This window comes from Gossypium raimondii, chromosome 8, assembly GCF_025698545.1.
Source record: "Gossypium raimondii isolate GPD5lz chromosome 8, ASM2569854v1, whole genome shotgun sequence".
NCBI classification, from domain to species: domain Eukaryota; kingdom Viridiplantae; phylum Streptophyta; class Magnoliopsida; order Malvales; family Malvaceae; genus Gossypium; species Gossypium raimondii.
In genome coordinates, this window is record NC_068572.1 from 41,406,174 (window position 1) to 41,428,846 (window position 22,673).

Here is a 22,673-nt window from a genome sequence, read left to right on the forward strand (position 1 = left end):
GAAGAATTCTACCTTCAGATCCTCTAGAAATTGATTGGTATAAGAGCTTTCGGTTCAGCCAATCCTCTAGCAGTTAAATTAGAGCTTACCCTTTTTGCATAATACGCAGAACCCTTCAGATAATTTAAAGACTTTTGTGTTGTGAATACTTTGGTATACTATTAGAATTGAGGTAAGCGAGATATTTGAGAATGAAAATAATAATTTCATTAATGAGAGAAGGAAATTCGTACAAAAGGAGTAAAGATATTTAAATACAAAAATAGAAGAGAAATTTTCAGTTTCCCGCCTCAGTTGGCTAGTCAATTGGTTCGGTGGGAGCTTCTTCTGTCTAGGGGCATTCTCCAAGGACTCATTCCAGATCAATCGAACCTTCTAAGTCCTCCTCCTCCCCTACTTTGAGCTCAGTGGGAATGAAGAAGTTGGCTGATTACTTTCATTCCCTCTAGAACTTTTCCCATTATTCTCTTTTAGAGTTATAAACATTGAAGTACAAGAATTTGATAGAGACCTTCTGTAGACAGTTAAAATCCACCTGGCTTAGATTTAAAGGGCCCACATCAATTTGGGCATGGAAGACCAGATTGAACCTCATTTTAGGAAAAGCCTCTGTTTTTCCTTATGTCCTATTGTTACTTTCTTAGATCTTCTTCATTGGATTAACATAGACATTCAAACTCTGATGAGTGATGTTATTCTTGGGATTTTAATTTCTCCTCCCAAAAGGACTCTCTAGCCTTCAACCAACTGTTCTCCTCCTCCACCTGCACACACCTAACTTGTACATTATTATACTTGGCCTTCCAAGCCAAGAAACAAGAGTTGAGATCCTCGATTTGGCTCATAACTTCTTGATGAGTCTGGCGTAAGTGAGCCAAAGACTGTTTCCCAGAGTATATAGATTCTTCTAAGCTCACCATTTTAGCATTGTTTTGCTTACAAGTTTCTAGATGGGCCCAACTCATAGGCCCATATTAAATTGCTAAGGCTTGGGAAGACCTCCCCAGTATCAAGAGTGGAGGTAATCGAAAATTCGAAGAAAGGAATGAGAGGAAAGCCTCTTTCACCTGCTTAGGCACAATATTTTTTTGCTACTGATGGATGGCATCCAGTGAGAAGGGAGATTGCCTTAACCTCAACAGATTCTGCCAAGGGAAAATTTCATCTGTTTCTCCAGTAGAAGCATTATTGGGTAAGGAACTAGAATGAGCCTCTGGCTAGTTTGGGCGTATTGCCTCTGGTAGAATTTCAGCTGTAAGAGAATCAATGGCATAGACTTGAGAGTCCACAAAATTAGCAAACTCTACAAGCAGGGTAGGTACAGGAGGAAGGGCAGGAACAGATACAGTGTTGACGTTCGGAGGAGCAAACCCTTTTTTAAGTCTACATTGAGTTAGTTGTGGGCAATCATTGTCCTCAGCATGTTAGGTACTTCCTTCCAATCTTGGCCTCTTTTGAGCTTTCTTACCTACTACATTTTTGGTGGGGCAGTGATAGCACCGTTATTCTCACAAACCTCGTCTAGTAAAGCTAAGGCATCCATGTTAACTACTGGAGCTGGCGTAGTGGTATAAGAACTGGAAGTGGACCTTGCAACATCAATAGGAGAATTAGCCTTACTGGGACAAAGAGTGTAAGACATATAATGACAAATAATGTTAAAATGGCATGGATGTAGACCACAATGATCATAGGACAAGAAAGAAGGCTCCCTAATCCTTCCCACTAGAATTCATGCCAAATCCTTATTGGAGTTATAGGGCCAGACTACTTCAGTAGAAGGGATATTCTGAGAATCTACTCATAATAGAAGTTCATTAGCTTGGAAACCATTGGGATTTAGTCCTTAGAAACAGCATTGGAAGACATGTCTAATAGTGACGATTTCCCCTAATTCTAGAACATGTCACACCCTTAACCGTTTAAATTGTTTCTAAGAAACCTTTGAGTCAACAGGTTGACTTTGTAAGCAAATGCCTTCTTGAGGTAGGGACAAGTAGGTGGAAAAGCCAAAACCAGTTTCGAGCTTACTGATGACCCTCACAAACTTGTCTTTTCTAATATGCAGGTTCAAGGTCCAAATCTGGATTATAGGCTCAAAGCCCTAGCATGTGCTAAAGTGGGCATTTCCAATTGAGGCACACTATCTCTTTACCTTTAATTGGTAAATCTTTTGGAATATGCCAAGCATCGGTGGCTTGTATTGCATACAATATTTTATGAAGAAGGCCACAAGCGTCCACCATGATAAAGTAGAAAGTTACCCTAGTGAAATACGATACTCGTTAAGCACCGAGCAGAAAAAAGGATGTAGAGGCAAGTGGAAACCAACTTCGAACAAGAGAAGAGGAAGGATAAACCCCATGGTATTATCACTTAGTTGACACTCGCTTTGAACTATCTGTAAGTTGAACGCATATTTTTGTCGAAGGATGCCTCGGGCCCCTAGGTATCGCATCAGTTCTTCATCAGTGGTGTTGCACTCATACATAGGAGCAACATGTTGCATATAATTCGGACCTCTAGGATCGGTCGTGAACGCATCTCTAGGGCTATCATTTATACTACTCTAGCCAGGACCACCACGACCTCTTCCGTGTGTAGTTGTTCAAACCATTTTCAATTAAATGAAAAGGAAAATGAATGGGGAAATTACCTCTTAAGAAAATGTGAATTGGAGACGAAAGGAAACAAGAAGTTTTGACAGAAAATAAATCTATGGCTCTGAGATATAGTATAATAATTGGGAATGTGTTTAATCCTAATATTTATAAAGAACCAAACATCCGTAAGAAGTTTCAAATTTAAAACCAATTGTTCAAATTCTTCAAATCACAACATGACACTTGTCTAGGTTAAGGCCACGGGACGTTTGAAAACACGAGAGTACCTACCAACATTTTCCTACAAGCTTAGAATCTGCCAATTGAGACTAAATATTTGCATCCACGCCAGTTCGGATCTACAGACTATACGACACCGATGAGAAGTTTGTTATAACTATGCTTGGGCATTTCGCCAAGCAATGTTATACATTTGATTCGGGGAGTTAGCTATGCATCCAAAAAGATGAAATTTCCTAAAGGAAGAGAGAGTTGTCACACAATGAAAATTTACGAATACAAAAAGATGGATAAGGTAGGTATATAGACAATTGGAGCACTGTGGTAACATAATCCGCCACCTTTTTGGCCTGATGGTGAGTTAGAGTATTGACGCATACTAGCATTAAAGCATCTGCCCATGACGGTATCTAAGGAATTGATCGCAGGACGTTTCCAAGTGAAGAAAGATTGTGCCCAAGACAACACGCGCCTATGAAGGGTATTCCCCAGAGTTTTGTTTAAACATTAAAAGCCTATCAAGCCTATGAAGAAGCTGTAAGAGACTTAATTGTCATTAAAATCATGCCGAACGTGAGTCACCACCAATATATACTATGCTTGATTTGCATGAGTATTGTCCAATTGGATTTTGTATCGGGTTTGGTTGGGAGTTGTTGGGATCCTGCAACAACAGAAGCAGAAATTAGTCTAGAGAGCAGAGCAGCAAGATGTGTGAAAGATTGTTTGTACACTACAACAAGCTAACTAAACAACTCATCACAACCAGCATGACTGGCCATTTCTCAAAAAGAGTCAATTAGATTGATTTAACACTCCCCATGATTGGTCAACAGTAAAGTAAACCTTTACCAAATTTTCCAGTTCCTAACTTGGATTTGGTAAGGAAATTAGGAGGATCGAGAATATATTTATGGGAAAGGGACATCTTTCAGATGGTTTTTCTATCTACTTATTGTTTGTGTTCTTCTTTCTAACCTTAATATCTTATTCTTCTTCATTAAGATCAAACTAGGATCTCATTTAATGAGTAGACAATTCTGCCTTTTGGTAAGTCTTACAACCTTGCATGTTACGATTATAAAAGGAAAGAGTGTTATAGGAAGGCTCTGCATCGAGGGCCACATGTAGTTGAAATGTTCGTAAAATGCCTATAATGGAGATTCTAAGGGAAATCTTATGATCATTTAAACAGTTGCTGTTGTTGGATTGGGAAGGACTGTCAAAGCAAAAGCTATAGGCTAAGGTAAGGGTGAGTCCCTGGTGAGTCTCTAAAATCAACTGTTGTATATCATTCTAATTTGAATAAATGGTTGATGCCTCTATAGATAGGTATGTCTCTTTGAGGAAAATATATGTATAGAAGTAAAATATGAGTGTTGAAAGTTGTTTGAATATGAGATAACATGATATGTTTCTTTATTATTAGAGAGTTGGTATGTCGTCTCTGGAATGTGTGCGTGATAATAATCAGTGTTACCTATGTGTGTATGGTCAAAGTCTAAGTAAAAGGATCTTTGATGTGGTACGAGTCCAGTACAGGTGAATTTTTAGTATGAATAAATGTAAATAAGAATTACATTGTATGGCCTCCGATAAGGCAGATATATTGCTAACCAGACAAGCTGATCACTGTGAAATGGAGATTTATTGTGTAGCCTCCAGTAGGGTAGGTATATTGCTAATTGGATTGGCAGATTATGAAATAAATCTAGGGAAGATCATGGCATCATATGCTAATACGTCAAAAGGGCATGAAAGTATAAAACCATGTGGGAGAAGCCCCATGGCATGCACAAAGATGGTTCGTCAGGACAGTAAACATGGATTACTTGAAAAGCCTTTGTGACGTATCATTTGGAAAGCCATCATGATGAGTTGTCATTCCATCTTTGTGGCAAACTTGGGCATATCTTAGGCATTATCTGGGGTTTTATTGCTTGGATCAAAACATTATATTCTCCTAAGCAAGAATGGTTATCTGGATTGATATGAAGATACGATGTAACTGGTGTTTTGATAATTGTTGGGTCCTACAAAAGAATCCGTAAAGAATAACATATGTTGAGTACCATTCTGAAGAGTGCATTGAACTACCTTCTGCTAAGAAAGTGTGTAATAGGGTTCAAATTATGGGGTGAAGTCTGTGATCTGCCATTTGGGCAAAATGTGTAAAAGGTAGTTAAGTGTAGAGATTGACACATGACTATCTACCAACCAGGATTTAGAAAATTATTCACCTAGGTCTAAATAGGAATCCAAACCCTTGAGTCAAAGAACTCTACCATACCATTTAAAGGTAATAATGAGTGAGCTCCACTAAGTTCTTTTGAACTTATATGCATCTCTTGGTATGCAGGTCTGAGAATCGAATCAATGTGTCGGAGGGACCAAGCTAGGAATGCGCCATGGAGGTAGATCGAGGGAAATATTATGCATACAGAGGGACATTTATAGAAATACGTTTTTCAAATGAAAAATAGAAATACACGTTGTAAGTATGTCTATTAAATCAAAAAATATGTTGCAAGGTTTTATACTACCTTTGAAAGTCTATAACTAACAATAAATGTTTTAATCAAACTTATTGTTCTAGAAAGGATTTTAAGTAAATAAGAGGTACATTCAGTATGGCTTTTGTAACTTGTAAAATTTTGTTAGTATATAGGTATTGTGACATGTTATATTCTAATCCAGTAAATTGGGTCGGTATAGGGTGTTACATGCGGTGTGTGGATCGAACCATCGCCTTAGAAGCCTATCTCATTGCAACTCGAGCACTAGTTCATGTTGGTTATATAGTCACAGGTTGAAGTATAACTACTGCTCCCGAATGACGTTGGTTATGCAGTCAACTCGGGAGCTAATTGACGTTGGTTATGCAGTCCCGGGTTCAAGTTTCATGATAACAAAAGAGGATGTTTTATAAACCCGAAACAGAGACAATATTCATAGGGAAAAACTAAGGGGCTTTCTAGTATAATCAATTTATTCTTTTTCTCCATCTCCATCAAAATACTATCATTAACCTCATTGTTTGAAACTTGTGATAGAGTTGGAGGCAAGAGGACTTTCTTGGGGAGGAGTGACTGTTATAGTAGAGAAAAGATGAAGGTCATTTTGTTGTGTCAGCGTCTGCTGTGATTAAAGAACTCTTTAATAACTACAATCGTTGCTACCCCGACTCGAGTTTTAGCTTCTCTCCACCACCACAATCACTCGCCCCCTCAAAAGCCCTCTTGCATCCAACTCTGTCACAGGTCTTGGACAATTAGGTTTAGAATGCTGCTTTGGTGAAGATGGAGAAAAATAATAAGTTGATTATACTGAAAAACCCCTTTGTTTTTCCCTATGATTATGGTCACAAACTTATGTATCGGATTTACAAAGCATCCTCTTTTGTTATCATGAAACTTGAACCCGTGATTGTATAACCAACATCAACTGCTTCTAGAGTTATACTCTAACCCATGATCGTATAAACATCGTCAACCAAGAGCCCTTATTATACTTTAACCCGTGACCGTATAAGCATCGTGAACTCAAATATAGCTTAAAATTATCATAATGTCTACCTCAAACACAAACACAAATAAATTTTTCTTGCCAAATTTTCACAAAAAAAAATGTCAAGGCGCTTTTAATTTCTCTATCCAAAATTGGCCTATTTCCTTAAATATCACAAAAATCAGCCTAAAACCCTATTTTTTAAAAAACTGGCATATACTTATAATTTAGCCTTTTATATTTATATATTACTTTTTCTCCTTATAATGACAATATTGGTCCAATGGTTTATGAATTAAGGCTATTTATGTAATGGGTAAAGTGTACAATTAGTCACCCAACCGTTTTTTGTTTTATTTTGGTCACTCAACTATTAATATTTTTAGTTTTGTCACTTAAGTTTTTGAAATTAAATATTTCAGTCACTCTCTCGTTAGCTTTCATTAGATAAGTGACGAAAAGTTGATGTGGCCTTTTAATAGCAATTTAGCCTTCAATGTTTAGACGTTCTATCAATTTGATCCTAAATCTAAAAAATCAACAAATTTAGCTCAATGTTTAATTTTTTATTTTGATTAAAAGTCTAAAAATTCAATAAATTTAGCCCTCAACATTAAAAAATTTGTCAATTTAGTTCTAACTCTAAAATTTTCAAAAAAGAAAGAAAGAAAATACTTAGAAAAACTTCATTTTCTAATATTCCTTACCATACCTCTAAAACTGTTGAACAATTAGAGTATTTAACATTATTCATATTGTGCTCATTTTAAACAAATTTCACCTTCGTGAATATGGTATAAAATCAAGTTAGTTTAAGTCCAACTAGATAAGTGTCATATTTTAGATTAGTATCGTATTATTTAATTAAACTCCTCTTAAAAATTAACAATTTTAAAATTATTATAAAATGATTTTTTTATTTTTTTCTTATTTTAAAATATACAAATATCTAATCCCCACGTAGAGGAAACAGTGCAATCTGAAATCTTTCATGAAATGAAAAACCTAGAAATGTTTTTTTTCTGCTATGTTTTTTTTTTTACTTGAACATGTCGTCAGTAATTTCTAAACTTAAGTACTCCAAGTATGTCGGTCAAACTACTAAAGTCCTTGAAAATCTAGTCTAGGAATTGAAAATATAGGCTGAACTAAATTAAACAAGATAACTTTGTCGATTTTATGTCCTATGGGGATGTCAAAATTCATCTCCCAAATGTCCACCAATACATTACATGTTTATTTCTTTTTGAATCATTTGATATTACTTTATTTTTTAATATATATGTTCTTTTTTTTAAAAATTTAATTCATTTTTATACTTTTACCCAAAAATGAATTTTTAATTTTTTCCTTTTTTGAAACTTTTCAAATTAGAACTAATTTAACAAATTTTGTAAATGTTGAGGGCTAAATTTATTGAATTTTTTTGAATTAGAATTAAAATGATAAATTTTGTAAGCATTAAAGGCTAAATTTGTTGAACGTGTTAGATCTAGGATTAAATTGATAGAATGTGTAAACATTGAAGGAATAACTTTATTATTATGCCAATAAATAATGTAACCTCTCGAACCCGGCCTAAACGTTATAACTAGATTCTAAAGGTTACATTGACCACCGAAATGGCCTAGTAAAACCATCAGATTCAAAACATATTTTTAAAACCATTTGCTTCTTTCCATATCAAATCGTGTGAATCTCTTAGTTTTGTGAAAACGTATGAGTTTCAAACATAAAACAATTTATTTAATTATATATACTTTGTAAAAGTTGATTATTTTTGAAAACTTAGTTGATTTCCAACTTATTTACTTTTCAAAACTCATTTTTCAAATTGTAGCGAAAAAAGTGATATTTGACAGTTTTTTAATTAAAAATCAGGTTGCTAGTATAATTAAATCAATTTCAAAGTTTAGACCATTTAAAACTTAAATGTCATGCATGCAAAAAAAAAAAAACCTAAATTAAAGTTTCATGCCATAGTACAAATAAAACATTACAGTCCACAATAATAAAAAGTTTAAAAATTAAGTTTAAAAATACTTATTAAAAATTATCTAAGATACTCCTCTGATTGTCGAATCCAAATCCTAAACTCACTGGTTATCTGAAAAGGCAGTAAACTAAGGAGTGAGCTTAAGAAACTCAGTGTGAGTCATAACTCAAGTAATTAGAGTATTACAAAAAAAATATATGGCACATCAGGAAACAAATATACAAAATATCAAAACGGTACAAAATCACAATTTTTAGAGTACATGTATATGTTCATGTACGACCATGCAGTTTTGAGTTACAGAGAAAGATCCTACCCAACATCGTGTTGTGGACAAGCCACCAGTAGTACAGATAAACTACTAGAACTTCCTCCCTTCATAATTGACTCAACCCCAATACGATGCAATATGACATACAGTGATAGTAGAGGAATTAGTACAGTAGGCATGTTTTCAACATGCAATCAGATTTAACAGAAATAGTGGGCATGCATTATCATGAATTCAATATATCAGTAGTAGTGAGCATGCTTTATCATGCTATCAATAATAACGGTAATAGTATAGATGTATTAACATGTAATTGGAATGTCAATATCAATATGCATGTTTTAGCATCACGGAACATGTAAAACAATACAAATCATATAATTGCAATACACACCATTTCGATCAAAATAATAAATTTTCTTTAAGGACGCTTACAAAGGGTACAAATCTCATTCCACTATCTCTCCAAAGACATTCATGCCATTGGTTGATTAAAAGTAATATATATAATCACTTAGATATCATCAAACACACATATATACTTAGTTAAGACACACACCTTATTTTGTGCATCCGAACAGTACTAGATCTAAACCAATGTACTCCTTTGGTACCGATCAGATCAGATCTCACCTAGATCTAATCATTGAACAACAAAACCCACACCACCACACATATCAGTTTCACTAAAGCAGTTTATCTAGACCCACTTATGAAATCTGATGAAAATCAACTTACATTACCTGCACCTTAATCGACAAATACACATAGCAAACATCACATGTTAGATTCGGCTAACACTAACACTAGATTCAAAAAAAAACAAAAATATGATCTATTTACTAGATCTTCTTTTAGAGGACACTTAGTGGAAACATGAAAATATACACACTTTTTCATGCCCTTTTTAACTCAAATTCATGCAAATTCGTAGTAATTCTTGCCGAAAAATATATAATAATTATAAAATAATTAAATTGTACATAAATTATTAACATGTTGAATTTTAATTAATTTTATAATAAATTTTGATTAATTTCGATCATTTTCAATAGATTTACACAAAGTGAAACAATTGGCTTGACAGACACTGTTAGAAGCGCAAAACCGAGAAGCGAGTTTTGAAGCATCAAGGCGAATTAATTTTTCAGCTGAAAATGTTCCAATCAATACTCAAGAAGTTCCACTGGGATCATTAGAGTTATTATTTTAGGAGTACACACAACCAAAAGTGTTGATTGAAGAGTCAGTCGAATTGGAACTGAAGACTCTACCTCCTCATTTGAAATATGATTATTTGGGTTTATCTCCATTTTTACCTATCATGATTTCAGTTGAGTTCACCAAGAATCAAGAATAAGAGTCATTTTTTGTTTTGGAAAAGCACAAGAAGGGTGTCGAATGGATTATTGCAAATATTCGAGTCACGGGTTGGAGGATTTGTAGGAATTACAGGAAGTTAAACAATGCCACCAGGAAAGATCATTCTGGGTTTTCTTTCCCTCATAAGATGTTCGAAAGATTTGATGGGAAAGAATATGATTACTTGCTAGATGGTTATGGTTGGTATGACAAATGGTCATTTGACACCACCATGGTCAATGACGATCCTGAATAAAATGGAGGGAGTTCTATTCACTTCCTCTATCGTTATTTTATATTTTTAGTTTTTTTCTCATTTGAATAAAATGGTAGACTTAGATAAAATTTTCTTTGGTTCATTACATTAATTAAAACTCTGTCTAGGAGATTGGGACTTAAGCGGGACCATCTGTGACCCCTCTATTCTTTCCTAATAGTTTAATTTAATGTAATTTTTTGAAAAATATTTTTCTAAGTACGCTGAAGAGTTTAAGTATTTGTTTTGTTAAATAAAGGGTCAAATTTTAACCCAAGCAGTAATTTCTTTGAGTTTTTTAGTTTACTTTCAGTACAGGAGCTTAGGATCCAAAAGGAGCTACCATTGGGCTTAAGATAGTGCTAGGAAAGGAAATATTCAACTCTTTTCCGCACAAACCTATATCCCTTACCTTGCTCCACTACCACTCCCAAGTACTCCAATAGTGCATCTCACTTAACCCCTTAATGTTGCATCCCTTAACTACCTGAATCACCACCCCAAACACCTTCAGTCGAAGTCACCAACTATCGAACCTAAACTATCCTTAAAATTGCCACCTTCTTTAACTCTAAACCTTACCCTCAGCTACTCATTCACCTGCCCAAAACTGAAACCACCCTTAACAAATTTCCTAAGTTCAACGCTAAGAGTCCCTTTATCTAGCACTATTCCATGAATTTAATAGTTTGGTATAATGGCTATGCTGCAACACATGTAGTTGCAACAACAAGATTACTGAAGATACTCAAAAACATGAGATGACTCAATTAGAGATGCATTTAATTATATATTTCATAACTCGTTTGTTTTTGCGCCTGAATTTCTAGACTTTATACTCGAACCATGAACTCCAATGTCGAGGAAGGAAAAAGATGAGTCAGATTCTGAGGGATCTGCAAATAAATAAAAAGGGGGATCTTTACTTTATTTCATTTTCTTTCCTAGGTTATTTAATGTTTTAGGATTAGGTTCTATTAGGATTTTTATTTTTCGCATAATAAAACAAGAAGTGGAAATCATAAATAAAAATGAACAAGTTGCAAAGTACAAAGTGTGACAATAGATATATACATGTCTAGGATTGGATCTAGAGAGAGCTTGGTACTTAAGCAGTAAAATTGACTCACCTCATCTTTTCTAGAATCTACCTAGTGTATAGTATCTATTCACTTCTAATAATGACATCGTTAATCTTAAGTAGGGGGACTGAAAAATTGAAATTATTTCCTCTCAGAATAAAATTTTCTTTTAATGATGGTTATGATATATTTTGTTCAAAAATTTGAAATTTTGTTAAGTATGGTAAACTTTAGTATGAATAAAATTCTATTATTTCAATAATTGCTATGTTGGTTGAATTATGACATAAATGTACTCTTAATAAATCATGCAAATCATACCATAAAATTTTTAGTTCCTTAAGAAAGTTAGGCATGTATGAAAGTTTAAGTCTCTAGAATTGACTTAATAGTTTCTTGAGGCGAAATCCTAGGAAGCATGGAATGTTGAAAATGATTTAGGCAACTTTTGTTTGGACCCTTTGAGCCTTTCAAGCCAACCTTGATGAAATTTTATCCCTTGAAACCCAACTTTGAGACTATATGACCTAATTTTATTTGAACCCTTGCAATATTTAGTCATCACTTTTCTCTTATTATCTTTAAATTGTCCCAAACACTAGACTCAGTACTATTTAGAACATTCTTTGAAAATAAGTTTGGGGGAGTTGAAAAGAAGTATCAAATGCTCAAAAAATTGTAGTAGATGCAGAAAAAGGCTCGTGAAAAAAAAAGAAAAGAAAAAAAGAGAAAAGCGTACATAGTTGAAAGAAAATAGATGTACAAAGGAGCATGTGAGAGCAAAATAAGTTGGTGTATTGAAGGTAAATATTTCGAAGGTTCGATTGAAGCTGATTCTAGGGTTTTAAGCCTAAATTTATCTATCTTTTACCTACCCCTAGCCTAGCCACATTACAACCTATTTAAAAGACATATTGATTCAAGTTTCTATGCTACCTACATTAGTGGAAAGAAATTGCTATGCTCAACATGTGAAGGCATAAATTAAACTTGATGATTGCAACTTAATCTTAAATAAGGGAATAAAATCATATTGGCAGGGATTTAACATGTCTTTATTGAGCAAGCATTTAGTCTATTTTTGCTATCATAATAATAATTGAGATTAATTTGAATGATATGTTTACTTAAGTAGCGTAAATCTCCAAATTCTTGTTCTTGAGCATAAGTATACTAAATTCATAATTTTGGGAAGAATGTTGTTGTGAAGGAATTTTTTGAGGGTGTTTCTAAGAAATTATTTTCAATTTGTGCATTATTCGGGATGAGCAATGAATTAAGTTTGGGGTTTGGAAACACAAAAATATACACACTTTTTCATACCCTTTTTAACTCAAATTCATGATAATTCGTAGTAATTCTTGTCGAAAAATATATAATAATTATAAAATAATTAAATTGTACTTAAATTATTAACATGTTGAATTTTAATTACTTTTATAATAAATTTTGATTAATTTTGATCATTTTCAACAAATTTGCACAAATGGCGAAAATTGGCTCAGTAGACACTGCTAGAAGCGCAAAACTGAGAAGCGATTTTTGAAGCATCAAGGCAAATTAATTTTTCAACCGAAGACGGTCCAAATTATAAATAATAATTCATAATATAATTAATTTTCATTTTAATCCAATTTATTTTGGGTTAAATAATTATTATTAATTAATTATGAAAAGAGGCTCAATTGAGCTGAACCGAGAAAACCGATCCAACCGAGCACTGGGCTACCCAAAACCATCCCATATGCTGACCCAATCAGCTTTTTTTTCTGATTATTTGGATTGCAAAAAAATCCCTTGAAGACTCCTTGAATTTGCATTCAAACCCATCCACTTATCATGCCTTCCTAGATTTGCCCCTACCTTAAAATAGAAAGTTTGCAACCTTCAAACTTGCCACATGTGTGGCCGACCATGGGGGGGCCTCCATGGCTGCTGATTTTTGCTACTTTTAGCAGCCTACTCAACCTATAAATACCCTCTTTGGCTGCTCATTTCAAACACGTCTGAAAACCTCTTATCCTTTCACTTCTCTCTCACTTTCTTTCTTCAATCCCCTTCCATTGTTCTTCATTTTCTTCCCCATTCCTTTGTCGATTTCAACTCTTGAAAAAAATTCCTTCAACCACCATTTGTATCAGCATTCAAGTGTTTGTGGAAGCCTCAGTTCAACAAGAACAAGTGGAGAAGGAGGAGCAAAGCAAACTAGTCAAGCCTCGGAGAAACATCGAATTTGATTTTTGTTTCTTATCCTTTTAATTTTATTGTTGTTGTTATGAATATATCTATGGATATTTGTGATGTTGATATGTTTAATTTAATTAATATGGCTTCAATTTAATTCGTGTTAGGTTGATTGCATTTTATCCACTTAATTTATTAAATTGTGTTTGTGTTGTTATAGGTCTTGGTAAGATGTTTGATTAAGTAAAACCACAACTAAGTTATTCTTGCATTACAATTGTAAGGTAACTAATGAATTAATTATTTAAATGGATTGAAATTGTAATTAATTGACACAATACTTAATCAGTGCATGTTTAATCATCTAAGGTAGCTTAGGGTTAAACTAGCAACGGTATCTAACGATACATTAGCCTTGCATAACTTGCAAGATTATTGTGATTAAACTGTTTCAAAGTAGAAATACATTATTACCTCACGTAATCTTTTACGTGCTTATGGGATTGAATTAATTCTTTGAATTCGCATAGAGATATGGACAAGAGATTATTTTAATTTCATAAGTATGTATGTGCATTAACACATTTGCTTATTAAAATTTGTTTAATCAGTTGAATTGACATAGAGATATGGTCAAGAGATAAATGGATTTTGGTAGGTAAGTATGTTCATAAGTTAGCAAATTACCGAGTTGCCATAAGTTAGCAAATTACCGAGTTGCCGTGAATTTATTCATAACATGAACATGAGTTTAGTAATTCTAAGTTAAGAAATGTAATTAATCTAACATAATTATGTCATCTTAATTAAAATCATCTTTTGAAATCGTGCATTGGAACTTTTATTTTCTCTTTATTTATTTTACTTATTTAAAATTCTTAGTTTTTAATCACCTTCTCAAATCAAAATATTTTTCTTCACCAAACTATTTTTAATTGCATTCATAAAAAATTCCTTTCACAGTCCTTGTGGGTAGATAACTCGAAATTTACTTGTCACTTTATTACTTGTTGTGATTGTGTACACTTGCACATATTCGTCGTTCCATTGACACTACACAGATTTGAAATTTTTGATAAGAGGGAAAGAAGAACAGATTTTCGACCAAAGAAAAATAAAAAGAAAAAAGAACAATGGGAGATTCGGCTACAACCAAAAGAAAAATAAAATGGAGGAGAAAATAACAAGAATGGTTGTGGTGGTGTAGCTACGGTGTGGAGAGGATGGTTGGTGGTGGTGCAAAATGGGCGGTAAGGGAGGATGGACGATGGTAAAGAAGAAAAATAGTGGTACAAGATGGAGATATGGGTGGCACAAAAGAGAAATTTGTGGTGTATGGTGGTGCGAGTGGTGGTGCAAACAAAAAAAAGTAGAGAAAAGAAGAAAAAGAGAGGGAGCAAGGAGAAGAGAAAGGGGTAGCCAAAGGGAGGAAAAGATTAGGGGAAATAAAAGTCAGAAGGGAAAAATTGGGAAATATGTGAACTAAATTTGGCAAAGGGAAAGAAACAAAAGAAAATGAAAGAGAGGAGAAATGGGAGAAGAAATGTGAGGACAAGATGAGAAAGTTATGAGTCAACACCAACATCATCTCCACCATTATGGGCGGCAATCAATGGTTGACCACGTGGTTTGCCAAAATTTGTAAAAAATATTCGGTGTGGCTACTTGAACTTGGGTTTTAAGGATGAAATCATTAACTTTTAACCATCAGGCCAATAACTCAACTATGCTCAAAACGTACATAAAAAAATTATAAAACTTGGGAGTGAAAGCTCTCCCTTCCTAAAGAGAAATTTTGTCCACGAAATTTACTTGATCCAAACATATGAGGATACTGCTCACTAATCGAGTCCTCTGGATCCCATGTAGCCTCCTAAATGCCATGGGTCCACTGCAGAACCTTAACTAGAGGAATCCACTTCTTTTTAGGATTCTTAACCTCACGATCTAGAATTTGAATAGGCTCCTCCTCAAAAAATAAATATGGTATCACCTCAATCTACTCAATAGAACAATATAAGGAGGATCAGATCGGTACTGCCTCAACATAAAAATGTGGAACACATCACGGATACGGTCCAACTTAAGAGGTAACTCTAACTGATAAGCCACCAGTCCAACTTTCTTAAGAATCTGGTAAGGTCCAATAAACCTTGGGTCAACTTGCCTTTCTGTCCAAATTTCAGAGCTTTCCTCCACAAAGACACTTTTAGAAATACCTAACCCCCTACATTAAACTCAATGTCCTTCCTCTTTAGATATGCATAAGACTTCTGTCTACCCGAAGCCACTCTCAATCAGTCTTGAATCAGCCTAACTTTACCTTTAGTTTCTTGAACTAGGTTCGAACCCGAAATCTTCATTTCACCCAATTGAGTCCAACACAAAAGTGTCCAACACTTATGACCATACTTAGAGCATCTGCCACAACATTGACTTTTTCGAGATGATACTCAATGGTACAATCATAATACTTTAGCAGCTCAATCCATCTCTATTGTCTTAAGTTCAATGCTTTTTGGGTGAGAAAATACTTAAGACTCTGGTGATCCGTATAAATAATACACTTCTCACCATACAGCCAAGACTAATTGCACTCATGTGGTTTAAGCTACCTTGAAGCATATGCTATAACTTTACCATCTTGCATCAGTACACAACCAAGACTAATGTGAGATGCATCACTATACACCACGTAATCCTTTCTGGGCTCGGGCTGAATCAAAACCAATGCTCGAGTTAATATAGCCTTAAACTTCTCAAAGCTAGCTTCCTGCTTATCAGTCCACTTAAACAATGCACTCTTCATCAATAGCTTTGTCAAAGGAGCAGTAATCAAAGAAAACCCCTTGACAAATCCCTGATAAAACCCAGCTAAACCAAGGAAACTCTGAATCTCATAAACATTTTTAGGCTACTTTTATTCCAAAATAGCATCAATCTTCTTTGGATCCACATAGATACTTTAGAAAATACCACATGACCCAGAAACATCACTTCTCTAAGCCAAAATTCACATTTACTCAACTTAGCATAAAGCTTCTTCTCTTGGAGAATCTGTAGAACAACTCTCAAATGTTCACCATACTCGATTTCGGTCTTAGAATAGACCAGAATGTCCTTGATAAAAATAACAAACTGATCTAAAAATGACTGAAACACCTTATTCATCAAGTCCAAGAATGCAACAGAGCCATTATTCAGAACAACTCTTAGATGCTCACCATACTCGATTTTGGTATTAGAATAGGCCAGAATGTCCTTGATAAAAACAACAAACTGATCTAAAAATGATGAAACACCTTATTCATCAAGTCCATAAATGCAACACAAGCATTAGTCAGACTGAAAGGCATTACCAGGAACTCGTAATGACCACACCGAGTCCTAAATATAGTCTTGGGTACATCTGAATCCTTCAACTTGAGTTGTTAATAACCTTACCTTAGATCAATTGTAACAGCTCGTTTCTAGTGGTGTCAAAAATAATGGTTTCGGGGCCACCAAATCAGACGAGTAAGTTCGTAAATATTATTATTTAATATTTATGAGTCAAATATGATTTTAAAAAGGTTTTTGATTTGATAATTTATGTTATATAAGAGAGTTATTAAGTTCAAGTGGTATGACCCTAAGGTCAAGTGGTTTTAGAAAATGAGGTATCGAGACCTCATTTTTATAAACTGAGCCCTAAATATTTTTATAAATATTTACAGCTTTTCATTAAGGTGGTATTAAATTTTTGTTGAAAAATTTTAACGTTTTGATAGTTAATTAATTAAAAGGACTAAATCATAAAAGTGGAAAAAGTTAATCACTATTAGTTTAAAGGCGTTAAATTGATTAAAGAATTAAAATTGGGTGGCCTTAATGGGTAGATTACCCATGCTTTAGTTGGTGGATGGTTAAAGCTTCATTTTCTTTTAATTTTATGTGTTTTATATGTTATTATATTATTATTAAATGATAAACATAAAATAAAGGTTAATAAAATAAGTAAACATAATAGTTTTCTTCCCCATTTGGTTTTGTTCATCACCGAACCACCATGGGAGAGTTTGAAGTTCGGCCAACCATGTTTCCTTGCATGTAAGTTCCTAAGCTAGCCGTTTCTAATAATTTTGATGTTCTTGATGTCGTTGCAACTAGGTTCAACTAGCCTGTATCTTTGATTTTGACATTATTAAAGATTTTGATTCTTTCTATTGATGAATCTTGTGATTTTTTATGTTAAATGATGGATTTGAAATGTTGATTGATAATTAAAAGTATTTTGTTAAGTGATTTTCGATGAATTTATTGATTAGGGACTAAATTTTTAAAATAGTAAAAATATAAGGATTTGATGTAAAATTAATACAAATGTGGGCTGTTTTGGGTGCCATGAACATTCGAATAAGCTTAAATTTGGAAAAAAATGGTTAATTTGCATGTTTTTTGCTCATGGACTAAATTGAATAAAAGTAAAACTTTAAGGAAATTTTGTAAAATGTAAAATACTAAATTGCATAAAACACATTGTTTTACTATCTAAATTAATAGATTAAATGAAATTATTAATTTAGATCAAGATCTGGTGGAAAATCGAGGAGAATGAAAAATTATAAAAATGCCCTCGTACTTTGACATTTCTGCAATTTAGCTAGGTAAGTACGTATAAACTATAATTACTTAAATGTTGGTTTAATTGAATGTTTGATGTGTTATTCTAATGTAAATGCATCAATATATATATATATGTTATTATGAAATCTCTCATGTCACGAGACGAAGGAAATCCAACGACGTATGACGACTATTGAGTCCCGTTTGAACCTTAGGAATTCGTAGGATACAAATGACATGTCATTATGGTTTACATGATTTGAGTGCTAGTCTTGAATTTCCTATTGATGGCTGAGGTCTGACATGTGTTGCGGATACTCCACAGCTCGTGTGAGCAGCATCGTGTAGTTACGTTCTGACCCACAGCTCGTGAAAGCAGGCCCATTTTTACAACTCGTGTGAGCATACATGTACATGAATTGACGGATTACAGTTATATGAGTTAGCACACTTTGTTTGAGCTATCCTGAGTATCCAACGATATTCTATTCGATTCAATGGGGATGAATTGGAAAGGAAACGGTAAATGTTAAATATAAGCAAATACAAGTATACATGAAATACATTGAAATGATGAGATACATGGAAAGCATGTTATGTTATGAAGGATGTTATATCCAATTGAATCATATTCAAGTATAATGGTTATCCATGTTGAATTCATATGAAATATGTTCAAGTATGTTAACATGTGTTGTTGTTTGATGCTTAGGCATGTGCTAAGCTATTGGTTGGATTGTATTATGTTTACTTATAAGTTATGCATTGAAATGGTAAGTTCCAAAATGGAAATATGCTTGTGTTCATGAAAGAGTGGTAAGATGTAAATTACGTAATTTCTTATGAAATGGATTATCATATGGTTAATTCCAAAATAAATATGTTTAAATGCACTAGCTTGTGGCTATGGTTGATGATATGCATATGCCTTGTATGTTATGCATATGAAACGAGTGTGGAAAGGTAATAAAATATTAAGTTCATGCTTGAAGTGTAAAATGATGAAAAAAGGAATGATGAGTTGAATTGGTGTTGTTATTTAAGCTAAAGAAAGTAAATGCAATGGAAAGTAATGAAATGCAAATGAAAATAAGAAAAAATTGAAAGAGTTTAAAGTTTTATAAAATTACTATGCTAAGGATGATATGTATATGTGATGCTATGGATTTATTTACTTTGTGAGTTGTTGAATATGGTTTAATGAATCTTGTGGTATTGGTATAGGATTATCCTTGATATGTATAAATTTCATATTTAAAATGGATTGATATGACTAAATTTATACAAACTTACTAAGCATCCATTTCTTACGTAGTTATTTTTCCTTTACAAATTACCGGAAGCTCGATCGGGTTTGAAGCTCGTCGAAGATCTATCACACTATCCAGTGATTATATCAGTAGATTTTGATGTCTTGGTTAAGGTTATAATGGCATGTATTGGTGGACTTATGTTTGATGATTACTTGAATATTAGTTGATGAGTTTGGCATGTATATGTCATTTTGGGTGATGTAACCTTGGTACATTTAGTGCCTTGTTGATATGTGTTAATTTAATAATGTGTTAAAGCATGTTTGAATGGCCAAAGGGATATATGATGAATTGACCTCAACATGGTCAAGATATGGTATACTTTGGAAAGGTTTTTGAATAGATGTGCATGATTGAAATATGGTTTCTATACACGTTGATTGTTGGAACCATTTGGATATGGTTATATTTGTGTCATTTAGATGGCCTTGATGGTTGAAGTTGAAATGGTCATTTGAAGTTGTGTTTTGAATAACCAAATTGGTATGTTTGAATGTGATTTTGGGATGTGGTCAATTATGGTATAACTTGGTATGAATTAAACTATATATATATGGATAATTTATGGTCAAATATGTATAAGTTAGTTATATGTATATTTGGGATGCATGAAAACTATAGATCAAATGATAAGCTATAATGACAATGTATAAGTTAAGCATGGTATGTTTTAAAATGGTAGCAAAGTGATCAATTATGCATATGTGTTGTTAAGTCGAGTGCTTGCTTTGAGGTGCCTTTTGGGCATATTTTTTGTATGGATAAATACCATATTAATGTAGCTCTATTATGCATGTTTTAAGTATATTTTTGAATGCTTGAAATAAGTGCAAGGGCTTGTATGTATGAACATATTTTGGGTGAAAGAAATGGCTTGAAAATGGCCTATTTCTAGTCCACACGACTTAATACACGGGCGTGTGTCTCAATCGTGTGTCCCATGTACGTTTTTAAAGGTTGCATTTCGAGAATTACACGGCCTGGCACACGGGCGTGTGGCTTGCTGTGTGACCCAAGTCTGTGAGTTACATGGGCTGGGACACGGCCGTGTGTCCCTACTTCGAATACCCACACGACCTGAGAAACAGGCATATGTCTCAGTCGTGTGAGTCACACGGCCTGGCCACACTGCTGTGTGACCTTTGCAATTTAAAAGTTTTCATCTTTCTCTTAAAAAATCTATATATTTCTGGTTTAGCCCCGACTTATTTCTAATGTATTTTTAGGGCATCGAAGGCTCATATAAAGGACAATATGTGTGTCATTAATTTGTTTTACATTGATTGATGTTGTGAATTAAATATTCTAAATTTTTTATAGTTTTGAAAAGTAAACTCCGATAATGCTCCGTAACCCTATTCTGGCAACGAATACGGGTTAGGGGTGCTATATTAATCTTAGAGAACACAGTCACTCCTTGAAACTGATTGGCAAAGGATACTTGTTCTTAACAGTCAACTTGTTCAACTATCAGTAGTCAATACACAACCACATCATGCCATCCTTCTTCTTGATGAATAGAACCAGAGCTCCCTAAGACGAAACACTTGATCAAATGAACCCTCGATCAAAAAGCTCCTGAATTTTAACCTTAAGTTCCTTAAGCTCTTCAGGTGTCATGCAGTAGGGAGGAATGGACACCAAAATATTTTCAGTCATCAATTCAATCCCAAATTCAACCTCATGATTAGGAGGTAATCCAGCTAGTTCCTCGGGAAAAATATCTGGAAACTCCTTCACAGTTCAAATACTGCCCATAGCTGAACCACAAGCACTTGCATCCTGAACATAGGCTACATATGCCTCACACCCTTTTCGAACCAATTTTTCTGCTACCATAATAGAGATCACATTAGACAAGTAATCTCTACACTCACCAACCATCACAATCTTCCTGCCATTAATTTTCTTCAAACTCACTCTCTTAGCAGCAAAATCTAAACTGACTTGTTGTTCAACCAACCAGCCCATCCCCAGAATTAAGTCAAATTCCTCAAAGGGAAACTCCATCAAGTTTGTCAATAATACTTTACATTGAACCTCCAACAGACATCTCCTATAGATTTTGTTTACAATCACAAATTTTCCTAATGGACTAGCTAAAGTTACACAACTAACAGTTTCTTCTACCCTAATTCCCAATTTATTCGCGATTATACAAACAACATATGAATGGGTAGATCTTATATAAATCAAGAAAAGTGTTGAACAGAATGAATCATAAAAGTACATGCGATGACACCGGCTACATCTCAATCCTCTCAAGGCCTAGTGAAAAAATCAAAGCAGGTTGCCTAGCCTTTGTCTTGTTTGAATCCTGACCCATATTACCAGTTCTACTCTATCCTCGGCCTTTCAGAGGTAACTATCTAGCTCTCTTATTCTGATTTTGAGTTAGAGCTTGCATCTGATCACCCTTACTAGGAATATCCTTAATATAGTGTTCAATAGACCCACACGTAAAACAAACACCCATCTTCCTTCGACACTCTCCCAAATGTTGTTTACCATATTATGCACAATATTCTGGTATGGTCTGCGCTTTCTGACACCTTTCATGGGACATCAAGTCGAGCCATTGGGACCAGAATCTCTTTTAATCAGGACCTTAATCTTTTCTCTCTTCTCGTGCTCCCAGTGCTTAACTTTCTCTACTATCTTGGTTTTCTCAACTAAAGTTTTGAAAACCCTTTCCTGATGTAAAGCAACTTGAATCTTTAAATCATATCACAGCCCATTCTCAAACTTCACACACTTATCTTGTTTCGTAACAACCATACCCTGAGCATACCAGCTAAGCCCTATAAATCGAGCCTCGTACTCGGCCACAGTCATATATCCCTACTTAAGCTCAATAAATTTAAGCCTGTGGGCCTTCACATATCTTGTGCCCACATACTTCTTCTAAAAAGCCTCCAGGAAGTACTCCCAAGTCAAACGCTCAGCTTAAGTACCTCTCAAAATGAACTACCACAATCAATAAGCCTCATCTCTTAACAAGGATAAAGTGCTCTTCAACTTCTATTCTAAAGTACATTCCATGTCATCCAGAATCCTCTCAATAGCCTCTATCCAATATTTAGCTACAGTCAGGGTCATCCTACAACACCCCTAAACAGTTTGACTCCGATAGATCGAAGCATCTCAGTCACAGAACCTTAATTTCCAAATCTAGTTTGGGCTCCAACAACCCTCTGTAGAACCCTCACAATCACTTAGGATACTGCGTCATCACCCTTATCAAGATTTACGCC

The 22,673-nt window shown here is 34.2% G+C and overlaps 1 protein-coding gene across 1 annotated transcript; it reads right to left on the reverse strand.

Annotated features, from left to right (window-relative positions):
* Window positions 1-1,091: 1,091 nt before the first annotated feature.
* On the reverse strand, window positions 1,092-21,429 carry LOC105793324 (uncharacterized). Its single transcript, XM_012622246.1, has 8 exons — window positions 21,256-21,429; window positions 21,010-21,153; window positions 16,478-16,762; window positions 16,117-16,361; window positions 15,495-15,728; window positions 1,476-1,619; window positions 1,236-1,383; window positions 1,092-1,145 (listed from the first exon to the last, which is right to left on the reverse strand). The coding sequence occupies exons 1-8, from the start codon at window positions 21,427-21,429 to the stop codon at window positions 1,092-1,094; spliced, it is 1,428 nt and encodes a 475-aa protein (XP_012477700.1).
* Between the last annotated feature and the right edge of the window lie 1,244 nt (window positions 21,430-22,673).